Source organism: Panthera uncia, assembly GCF_023721935.1.
Source record: "Panthera uncia isolate 11264 chromosome B2 unlocalized genomic scaffold, Puncia_PCG_1.0 HiC_scaffold_24, whole genome shotgun sequence".
Lineage (NCBI taxonomy): Eukaryota > Metazoa > Chordata > Mammalia > Carnivora > Felidae > Panthera > Panthera uncia.
In genome coordinates, this window is record NW_026057580.1 from 809435 (window position 1) to 821273 (window position 11839).

Below are 11839 nucleotides of genomic sequence, written 5' to 3' on the forward strand. Positions count from 1 at the left end.
GCTGTCTCTATTTCAGCCAGAGCATCTCTGCTTTTAACTGAGAGCTTTTGAGCAAGGCCCGATTTGTCATTTTTTTTTTTTTTTTAAGTAAGGGGAGAAAAAAAGGAGAAAAGAAAAGGGAGAGGGTAAAAACACCTGGAAGCCGGTCAACTCCCTCATCTTACAGATGGAAAAAAAGTAAGGCGTACAGAGGGGAAGTGGCCCAATGGCCCTCCCTCTCAGAGGTGCTGGGTCTGGCCCCCCAGTCCCCTGCCTCCTGGACAGTTTCTCTGTCCTTAATACTGTGCATCTCGTCCTCGGGTTGTAACAACAATGTGTGTGTGTTGGGTTTTTTTTGTTGTTGTTTTTTTTTATGGGCTCAGTGTTTGTGGTTGTAGTATCTGACCTCGGCTTTTAGCGCATACACCCAAAGTTTGCTTACGTAAAACCCCTGCGCCCCGTCATTAGACACTGTTTCAAATATCATGTGTTTTACCACTGAGTAACTAATAACCCTAATTTCCTTTTCAGGACTGTAGATGTCATGTCACTCCCTTTCTTCCCCAGGTGTTCAGCTCCCGACAGGCACTGAACGGCCACGCCCGTATCCACGGTGGCACCAACCAGGTGACCAAAGCTCGGGGTGCCATCCCCTCTGGAAAGCAGAAGCCTGGCAGCGCTCAGAGTGGATACTGCTCAGTGAAGAGCTCACCCTCTCACAGCACCACCAGCGGCGAGACAGACCCCACTACTATCTTCCCCTGCAAGGAGTGTGGCAAGTAGGTGAAAGGGGACCAGGGACTGAATCTAAGTCCAGGATGAACAATTGCTCCGTGGAGGCCAGGCCAAGATGGTCTGAGGTTTCTTGAGCGAGTAAAAGAACCCGGAGGTTCCAAAAACTCCCTCCTATCATCTTGGGGTCTGCATGGTGCCTCAGGGTGGGTGGACCTCGTCTCTGCTTCAGAATATGGTCATTCTGATACCCTAAAAGCCCTAATAAGGACAGACCTCTTCAGAGCAAACCTCTAGTGACAAAACTTGACTCTTTTTCGGAAATGGTGGATGGGACTCGGATTCCCACTTCATCCCTTCACACCCAAACCACATCCACTCGCGTCGCTCTCTTTGCATTCCTGCTGAGCGATTTGAGAGTGGCTCCAAACACCTAACAGGAACTCTCCTATCCCTATGGTTCATTCCTGTGCCCGGGGCAGACATCACTAACCGATTGCTACATTCCTCTCTATCATCTTAAAACCCTGCCATCGGAATGCTTCAAGCAGGCACAATCAGTTGATCGGGGTGACCCAGGAGATAAAGCCTATCTGCCATCCCTGCCCTTTTAAGTATAATATAAAACAACTAAGAGAAAAAAACTGACAGTAGGTAGTAATAATAGCCAACATTTACTGAGCGCAGAAATGCCACGTGATGCCGATACTGCTTTTATCCTTGTGATACAAAGATTGAATGTTAGGTAAGATCACCTGCCCCCTGGGGCGCCTGGGTGGCTCAGTCGGTTGAGCGTCCGACTTCAGCTCAGGTCACGATCTTGCGGTCCGTGAGTTCGAGCCCCGCGTCAGGCTCTGGGCTGATGGCCCAGAGCCTGGAGCCTGCTTCCGATTCTGTGAATCCCTCTCTCTCTGCCCCTCCCCCGTTCATGCTCTGTCTCTCTCTGTCTCAAAAATAAATAAATGTTAAAAAATTTAAAAAAAAAATAATAAATCACCTGCCCCAGGTCACATCCCCAATAAGAGCAGAGCTGAGATTTGAACCCATCTCAGCTCCTGACCACTGCTCCATCCTACTGGTTTGTTTATTTTAGGTCGAAAATATCACTGATGGCAAGATGTACAGGGTTCCCTCCCCCAGCCTCCTGTGTAGAATTTCACTCTGCTTCTCAGTGAGTCTGCCTGACTTTGGTTGTCATGACTGACTTCCTTTAGCATCCCTAGTTGTGCGAATGAGGCCAAGTGGTTCCTCTGCTTATAATATGCATCCTCATTAGGATATTTTAGGCAACTTACTAGTACCTGCCATTTATCAGGGCCAATTTGCCTGGCACTGTTTTAAAGGATATTTACGTGTATTGATTAATTTAACCTTCAGCGAAATATGGTAGGCACTTTGAGTAGCTTCTTTTTTCCAAGCAGAGAAAATGAGGCACAGAAAGAGTAAAGTCTTTGTCACGGCGCCCATCCGAGTTTGGATTTGAGCCACGCAGGCTGACCTGGGCCGGCACTCTCAGCCTCTGAGCGAACCTAACTCCTTTTGGTGGCTCTCGCCACAGGGAGCTGGAACTTAGCAGCAATTTTCCCTCTATGAAGCACAGAGATCGGGGAGATGGCTTTTTAGGTATAGCTCCCCTGTGTTCCGATACCCTTCAGAGCCAGGACAAGATATCCCCTTCGTCTTACCACGGAAAAATGAGCCCCCAGATTGATCATGAGGCTCAGTGACTTGAAGTAATGAACCGTCCCACCTGTCCCCAGAGAGGAGCCAACACCTCCACTCACAGGGCTACAAGCAGGCCACGACTCCTTACTCCACCAGGTGGAGACAAAGAACATTTTAACAAAAATTAGCATTTCGAGCTTTCTGGCTGTCTTTCAGTGACATCCATTGTTTTTCTTGTCTTGTTTTTATGTTGCTTGTGACCTTTTAATACCATAACTCCAGTTAAAATGAAGATATTTTCTGTGGTTTTCCGGAGTAGAAGTAATAGGCAAATGTTTGCAGAATGCCTGTTTTAGCGGCTGAAATCATGTTCATCACATTAAACAGTTTCAATATGTGCAATTGTGATTCATCAACTCTGCTTGTCTTAGGAATCAGAGTTGTTTTTTGTTTTATTTTGTTTTGTTTTCCCTTTATGGGCTCAGGAATGAATGCCAGATATTTGTATCACCCCATCTCTGGAAACAGGCGGTCTCACATCTGGGCAAACTGTTTCGGAAAAAGGTTCAGATAGAAATATTTTAGGCTTTGCAGGCCATACTGTCTGTGTCCCAACTACTCAGCTCTGCCATTGTGGCCATAGACAATACATAAACAAATAGACATAGCTGTGTTCCAGGAAAACTTTATTTACGAAAATTCAGTGGGCTGAATTTTGTCCACTGGCCATAGTTCATGGGCCCCTTATCCCAGAGTTTCTCAACCTCAGCAGTGACATTTGGGTCTGATAAGTCCTTGTTTGGGGAAGACGGGCCACCCTCTGCATTATAGGGTATGTAGCCACATCCCTAGGCTCTTCCCCACTAGGTTGGAAAAATACCATGCCCCCCTCAAGCTGTGACGGTCAAAAATATCTCGCCAGTTGTCTCTGGGGAGGCAAAATCACCTGCAGCTGAAAACCATTCTTTCATTCTAAACCTAAAAGTAGGAAATTACGGTAATACGATCGCCAATAAGAAGGGGTCTTAGGTGAAAAGAAGTGATGGGTGCAGCTCAGAAGTCAAGTATAGTAAAGACAGAACGGGGCTGGCGGCATTGGATTTGGCCACAGAGTTACTGGTGACCTTGAGAAGAGGGTTTGGGCTGCAGGGGAGGGGACAGGCGTCCAGTTGGAGAGGGTGGAAAAGAGAGGAATTTACCAAGTGTGTGATATACCAAAGTGAGAAGGGTCGGGCAGAGCCTTCAAGAATTTTGACTGCGGAAGACAGAAACCACAGGCAGGTGATGGGTTTTGTTACGGGTACCATCAGAGCTCGGCAGCATGAGTGGGGGATTCTTGGGTTGTGCTGAGAGAGAGGGGTAAGCTAAAGGATGAGAAAGGGCATGAGCTGCAGACCACAGAGGGACAGGAAGGCCTTTGAGAATCCATCCTCCATTGCCACAGAGAGGAAGCCTGACACCCTGTACGTGTGTTCCTGTCCCCATCCCCTTTCCCTTGTAATGCTAGGAGAGGAGAGGCAACAGGTCACAGGGGCAGGAGGTCCTAGGTGACCAGGGACTCTGTCAAAGCCACCCAAACCAGACGTTAGGCCACACGGCCCCTGTTCCCTGTAGGATGCCCAGATTTCCAAGAACTCAGATCTCCTGAATTTCACAGTGCTTCTTTTTTCTTCATTCTCAGAGTCTTCTTCAAGATCAAAAGCCGAAATGCGCACATGAAAACGCACAGGCAGCAGGAGGAACAGCAGAGGCAAAAGGCTCAGAAAGCAGCTTTTGCTGCTGAAATGGCGGCCACGATCGAGAGGACTACGGGGCCCGCGGGGGCCCCGGGGCTGCTGCCCCTGGACCAGCTGAGCCTGATCAAACCCATCAAGGATGTGGACATCCTCGATGGCGACGTTGTCCAGCAGTTGGGAGGCGTCATGGAAGAGGCCGAGGTCGTGGACACGGATCTCCTCTTGGACGACCAAGATTCGGTTTTGCTTCAGGGTGATGCAGAACTATAAAGCCCCGCTTGTCATGCGGAGACCGCAAACACCCACGACCTCCGTCTTCATTAATCAGGAAACCTGGACTCCCTGCTCGTTTTGTAACCATTTTAAACTACCTGTTTAAAAAAAAAGTGGTCATTTCATTCAGGTTTAGAAGAATTTTTTTTTTTTCAGTTTCTTTTCCTTTTATTTAAAAAAAAAAAGTTTTTGTGGGAGGTTGGAGGGAATAAATAATTGGCACAACTCTATTTAAGAGGTGTTTCTCATCTGGGCTACATTCCCACGAGCTCATTCCTGGCAGGGAATGAACCTGACCTTCATGTTCTTTGGCTTTCAGATGTCAACCATCCTTGTTGCCTTTTATCCCAAAGCTTGCCGTGAGCGTGTGTACGTGTATGTGTGGGTGAAGCAGGCTTACCTTCTTCGAGTGGGGGCCTTGGGCCATCCTTTCCCACTGAGAGTTATTTTTGTTCTGTTCTGACCTCATTGTGTAGTTTGCAGTGAACTCGGAGTCTTTGCCAGGAGATTCTGTGCTAAGGGGGTAACTTTTCCAGGGAGCGAAGCAAGCCCTCGTGTTAACACGGCTTTCCTCTAGCACATGCACCGTTTGAAAAGTTGACCGAATGTGAAAATAAGTCTTCTCCCTGCCTCGCCTGTCTCCGTTAGCCTGTTTCCAAAAGTACTGTATAATTCCAGGCTTTCACTCCCCAGCAGTGCTTTCCTGAGGACCTGGTTCAGAGAGGAAGTGCACCCTCTTCCGTGTTCCCGGGGGACCAGTGGCTCTGATTCGTGGATTGGCAGACCCATATCTCGGCATGAGCCCACGCCGGCTGGAGGTAAATAACCCCCACTATTAAGTTGCCGGGGCTCTTTAGGGAGGGTGGTTGAGGGGCACCCATTCAGGAAAGCGCAGACGCATTCTTCGGCCCAAAAACTAGACTGGAGGAGCCCCTGCTCTTTTTGGCAACACTGTGAATGGTTTTGTGGAGTTCTGAAATTACTTTGTGCCACTTGGAAGTACCATGAAACCTCATTCACTGGGGTTTTGCTGTTAATTCACCTTTGCCAGACTGTTTCCCCACACACTGGATAGCAAATACAAGTGCAGTAGCATTCAAGGCCAACAGAAATGGTTTCAGATACCACTTTAGCTCCAATGTTTGCATTCAAACAAGGAATGTATTCATTCAAGTCATTTACCAAAGCACTTCTAGAATGCTCCAAGCTACATCACTCTGCTCTGCTTCCTCCTGTCTTTTGTAGCAGGGTTGCTGTTTGTACTTGAAGGTAATAAGCCTGTAATCCTTCAAAAATGGCATTTAGCTCAGGCTTTTGAACTGAGTCAGACTGCCCCATCCCCCTGTTAGGGCAAATGAGCACGCGTCTCCAGAGTCCGAGTCAGTCAGCCGGGGCAGAGAGGACAGCCCCTGGCAGCTCCCCCTTGAGCTTTAAAGCTGCCAGGCTGCTTCCGAAGCAAGGGCTTTGAGGACCCACCCCACCCCGGGGAGGCTGGTTCCCCAGCCTGTGTAGGTGTGGCCCATCCCCCCAGGCAACTTGGCTGGCCCACTAATTAATAGCTTGACATTAGAGAGAATATCAGCAGAAACCAGAGGACAGGTCCTGAGCGTCTTTTAAGTTTGACTCTGGCAGAAGCATTTAGCACCCACTCATGGCCCACAGCGGCCCCACCTATGGGCAATGTTCTCTGAATCTCAGGAAAGCCATGGGCAGAAGAGAAATAATAAAGGTTTCTTTCCATTTCCATCATTCTGTTTTCAGACAAAGAGGTCTTGGAGGTTTCATTTCATCTTTTCTATAGGCAAAAAGAAAGGTTTTATTTGCTGCCGTTTTAGGTTACTCTCATAGGTTTTGAGTTAGAACTGCCTAGGCAGTGTGCATCAACTTTGTGGCAGGACTGTTCCAGAACCATTCCAGCGGTCACATCAGCTGACTGCGTCTGTCCCGGTGACTGCTTCCCTCTGCGTGCTGGTGTCTGAGAGATTCTGGAATGGTTCTGCTATCGGGTCTATGAAGGCTTATCTATCAAAGGAGCAAACACCCAGAAACATGTTTATAAAGCAAATGTACTTGCTGCGTTTGGAGACTTGCCCAGCCGTTCCCGTTTTAAACATTAAAAATAAACCGAGTTGCCAAGGCAAAAATGTAATGCACAACTTAATTTTGATTTTTCATGCAGTATAACGTAAGCATTTTTGACTCGAAATAACCAAAGAACTCCTCCTTCCCGAGACAGTTCAAATTCCTGAAGTAGTATTTCTTGACAATATCAACTTAAAAGAATTGACTTCATGGTAAAATATTGCACTTACTTGTTTCTGAAATGATTCTGCCTGCATGTATGTGTTGTGTTTTTGCTTCCCTCACCCCTCCCCACCCCAAGAACTTCTCTTCCTTAAGATTGATGTCTTCAACACCATTACTGTTTACTATCAGATGGTTTTTCATTAGTGAATTTAGACCTCTTTGAGAAAGCTTGTATATAAAAAGTTAACAGATATATTTTATGGAAAAACCCATCTTATTTTCAAATATATTTAACTGCTGTTCTATTTTATTAGAGGAAGGTTGTAAATATTTTCTAGGAGTTCTATTGTAAAGAAAAGTATTTTTGAAAAAAAAAAGTAATGTAATAAAAATGAAAACATTTTTAAATAGTGATTGCTTCCTGTTCTGGCTTCGTTATGTTCTATTCTCAGCAAATGATTTGCATGCCTTCCCATTTCAGGATGTAATTTATTCAGGTTTGCACTATTATAAGTTGACATCATAATATTTAGCGTACTTAACTGTATTTTCCCCGGAATGCAGGTCCCTTGGTCCATATCAGAAGCACTATGTATAGCATCTTCATAATTGTTCTTTTGTAATGTGTGTATTTTTAATAAGGATTTTATGTAACATTTTGGCCAAAAGAGGACAGTATTTTCTAGTGAATTTTATAATACATTTTGCTAAAAATGTTTCTTCCTAGGTCAGTTTTTGTTAAGGTGAACCAAAAGTCTTATTTTACCAGGGGTTTAAAAAAAAGTTTGAAGCTTGAAAGCAAAGTTATATTTAAACATCATATGTAACAAATAAATAAAGATGTTTTATAGACTTGTCCTAAAAAGGTGCATTCCTTCAAAACAAAACTGAGGCATTCTAGGTTGGTTTTCCCCCTGAGTGAAAAGCATTTTTTTAAGTTACCACAATCCTTTCTTCCGAAAGAGAGCCAGAAGAATTTTACTTCAAAGGTTCCAGTCATTAGCCTTCTCAGAAATTTATTACAGTTCCTATAGATAGGCCTTCATTAAATAGAGATGTAACCAAACAGACACTGTCCTATTTATTTGTGAAAACCTGATTCGATATTGCATCAGCTGCTCTGAAAATAAAATGTTATCTTTTTGAGTTTCATTTGGCTTAAACATTCCTTCTTTCTAGCCACTGAAGTGACTTCTCAATGCTGGATAAATGCTAACTTACCTGTTCGTTGGTTTCTGAAGAGCGATTTAGAGGTCTGCTGATGAGATTTAATGCTCATTAGAGTGTCCCCTACGCACATCCTGGAGGCCAGGACATAACATTTCTGCTACGAAGGGCAGACAGGCCCCTTGGGTTGGCGGTCTCCACACCATACTTCGAAGGCTGCAGCTTAGGGAGCTCAACATTACCCACAGGCGGCCCACGGTGAACGCACCACGAGGTCCCATCCACCCTGGCGTATATGCATCGCTCGTCTGGATTTCCAAAGTCTAGACTGTGTTTACTTTCTGATGATTAAACACAAACTTTAGGAGAAATCTGAAATTCTGGGTTTCCCACAGAATTTGCTGTAAGATGGGGGGGGGTGGGGCATGCCTGTGCAAGGACCTTGATCTAGGTTCTTTTGGGGGCTTTTTACTCAACTATTTAGCCATCAGTTTTAGACAGTTCTGTATAAATAAAACAGCACTTCCTCTAGAAGCAGTGTGCATTAAGCCAGTCATTTAAATTCTGCTTCCAGAGGTTCACGCGTCCAACCTGAAGACTTTTTCCTATGTTTATATGTATTCATTCAGTACTCGTGAGCCCCATGTGTACGACACTGTCCCACGCATACAGGGGGCGGGGACTTGATCTAATTCCACTGTTGGGAAGAGGAAAGGTCATGTTTTACTAATATTCTGAACCCCCTTATGACAACTGCCTTTTCAGGCAGAGTATATCGGGTACTTAGCAACTATTTGTTAAATTGGCTAATTACTACTACTAATAATTAATTAATTAATTAATTTCTTCTACTCTTCCAGGTATGCTTATCCGTGTGTGTGTATGTGAATAAATAAAGCCTCCTGAGTTTACCTAAAGTCAGTTCTGAATTTCACAGATTCCCAGTCTACCTTCCCCAGCCATAGCCAGCCAGTTGAGGTGCTCTAGGAATAAGGATGAGTTTTAATGTTGACACGAGCAAAACACAATGAGGAAGGCATGTTAAAAATTCAATAACGTCTTTCTAAGTGAACCATACCCCAAGGTAAGTGTGCAATGTTTCTGTTGGAGTTCTAAAGGCCAGAGCAGACATACGTGCTTATTTTGCATCCCAGCACACATTTTCTTAACACACCACACCAATGTTTGCTTCGGACTGTTTTAGGTCATTACTTCCTCTGCTTGTGTGGCTTTATTTTGGGCAGGAATCGGCATTTTTATTTTTTTTATTTTTTATTTTTTTATTTTTTTTAGTTTTTTTTTTTTTTACGTTTTTTTTTTTTTGAGACAGAGAGAGACAGAGCATGAACGGGGGAGGGTCAGAGAGAGAGGGAGACACAGAATCTGAAACAGGCTCCAGGCTCTGAGCGGTCAGCACAGAGCCCGACGCGGGGCTCGAACCCACGGACCGCGAGATCGTGACCTGAGCTGAAGCCGGCTCCTTAACCGACTAAGCCACCCAGGCGCCCCAAGAATCAGCATTTTTAAAAGCCACTTCATTGAGATATCGATTGGCATATAAAAAGCTATACGTATTTAACATCTACGACTTGATGAGTTGTATCTTTGGAGATAAGTGTATACCTGTGAAACCATCACAATCCAGGGACGGGGGATGTCTTTTAAAACCGAACCGCTGGTGCAATCAAAATATGGTAGAAGTTAGAAATATACGGCACACATGCTTTTATTTTTCCCGGACATAAAGCAAAGTGTACTTGCATCAACTATCCAGAATCATCTGGCCTCCTACTCATCTACAGTAGATCAGATGCGTGAAAGTTTAGGTAGTAGGGAAGAGACCCATAATGGATAGGTCAAGCTTAAGAACACTGTCCTCGCCTACACGCCAGGGCAAAGAACCCTGTCTACGGCCCCACTGCTGGCCAAGACCTGGTTTTGCCCCTCACAATGATCCTCCCCGTTGACCCCAGTTAACTGGGCCTGGGTTGGCACCTGACCCCATGCTATTAGGCCCATAGACTGGTGACACACAATACCCACATTTGAGAGTATGAATGGAGACAGTAAGCCAAAGGCAGCGAGCAGTGACCATGTGCAAAGCAGAGTTCTGGGGGAGCAGAAACTATTCGTAGGCAGGGAAAGCCCACCATTAGAGAGACCATATTTGGCCTCAAAAATGGAGTCGGTATCGAATCCCTAAGGTTACTTTCAACCCACTTTTTCAGTTCCAGGAGCAGTTCAGGCCACATGTCTTTAAAAATAAAAATAAGCCCTTGGGGCGCGTGGGTGGCTCAGTCGATTAAACGCCCAAATCTTGGTTTTGGCTCAGGTCACGATCTCACAGTTTTGTGAGTTCGAGACTCGCGTTGGGCTCTGGCAGCATGAAGCCTGCTTGGGATTCTCTCTCTCTCTCTCTCTCTCTCTCTCTCTCTCTCTCTCTGCCATACCCCCACTTGCACTGTCTCTCTCATTCTCTCTCAAAATAAATAAACTTAAAAAAATAAGCCCTTGTCTCTTGCTGAGAGGTGGGGGCAGTGGGGTTCTCTATTCCTCAAGTCCACAGAGACTTCAATAGAACTTGACCTCAGCACAGAGTCAGCAACAATCCACTGCAGGGGTAGAAAAGGGACTGAGCTGGGATTTTGAAGATTATTGGGATTATTGGGATTATTGCTTCAGCTATAACTAACTCATACAACTTTGAGTGGGTCATTTCATCTCTGAGCCTCAGTTTCATCACCTATAAAATTAGGATAAAATTCGTGTCCTCCCGTGAGGATCAAATTAAGTAACATAGGTGAAAATCATTGCCTGGCTGTAATGTCACCATCATTGTGGCTGCAGAACCCTTACCCAGCTGGGACTACTCAAAGGGGGCAGGAGGCAGACTGAAAATCCGTCACAGAAGTGCCATAAGAGTGATGCAGGGGCTCTCGGGTAGCTCAGTCAGTTGAGTGTCCAGCTTCAGCTCAGGTCATGATCTGACGGTTCATGAGTTCAAGTCCCACATTGGGCTCTCTGCTGTCAGCGCAGAGCCTGCTTCAGATCCTCAGTCTTCCTCTCTCTCTGCCTCTTCCCTGCTCACACTCTCTGTCTCAAAAATGAATAAACATTCATTTAAAGAGAGAGACAGACTGATGCAAACTTCAGAAGCAACAATAGAGTTGGAGAGCTATTGGAGAACCCCTTCAGCTGAGAGAGACAACTTTGAATGTCATGATTCAGAAAAAGCTCTGAAAAGGGCACTGGGCAGCCTGCCAAGGTGGGGGCACAGCTGAGGACAGTGGAGGTGCACACAAGTGAAGTGTAGTGTTTGCACAGTCTGATGTAAAAACACCTGCATCTCTGCCACACCTCCACACGGACAGAGTTCTGGTGAAAAGAGACCAGTCTGAGGGGCCAGAAAACTGGTGTCGGTTCCTTCCTATCTTCATCAATTTGTGCAGTGTTGGGAAAGTCATTCTACCTCTTCCCTGGTTCTCTTGCCCGCAAAGTAGAGTAAGTAATACCTTGTGGGGGGAAATGTCTTTGCACAGTACTTTTAATTAGACGGTGCAAAATGTTCTCATAAACTTGATCTTATTATTTTTAATCTGCTCAACAATCTTAGAAGGCAGGTGAGGTAGCAGCTTTATGTTACAAATAGTGGATGACCTTCATCTTGCATCATTATGTGCTGGGCATTATACCAAACATTTAATCTGCCTAGCAACTCTTTGAAGTGGGAACTATTTTATCATCTCTAGTTGATATATGAGGAAATTGAGGCTCAGAGTGGGCAAGATACTTGCCTGAGTTACTGGCAAGCCCAGTCACTCAGCAAAGTGGTAAGTCTGGGTTGAGAACCGAGATCTCCCAATTAGAAGTCCAGAGTTTTCCATTATGCTGAATTGCCTATGTGAAAGCACTTGGGGAGAATAAAGCTTAGAGAACTGCACAAATGAAATAAATTTTCATTATAACAAACCCAGGTTATAAGCCTTTTTACTTGCAGCTAAATTATGGTGGACATTAATAACGACATTTTTTGGCTATAA

General features: G+C 45.2%; 1 protein-coding gene across 1 annotated transcript in view; it reads left to right on the plus strand.

Annotated features, from left to right (window-relative positions):
• TRERF1 (transcriptional regulating factor 1) overlaps nucleotides 1-7784 on the plus strand; it is a 209501-nt gene extending 201717 nt beyond the window's left edge. Inside the window, 2 exon segments of the mRNA XM_049653258.1 lie at nucleotides 547-758; nucleotides 4058-7784. Coding sequence (XP_049509215.1) covers nucleotides 547-758; nucleotides 4058-4382 — 537 coding nt within the window. The 3' untranslated portion in view covers nucleotides 4383-7784.
• Nucleotides 7785-11839: the final 4055 nt, after the last annotated feature.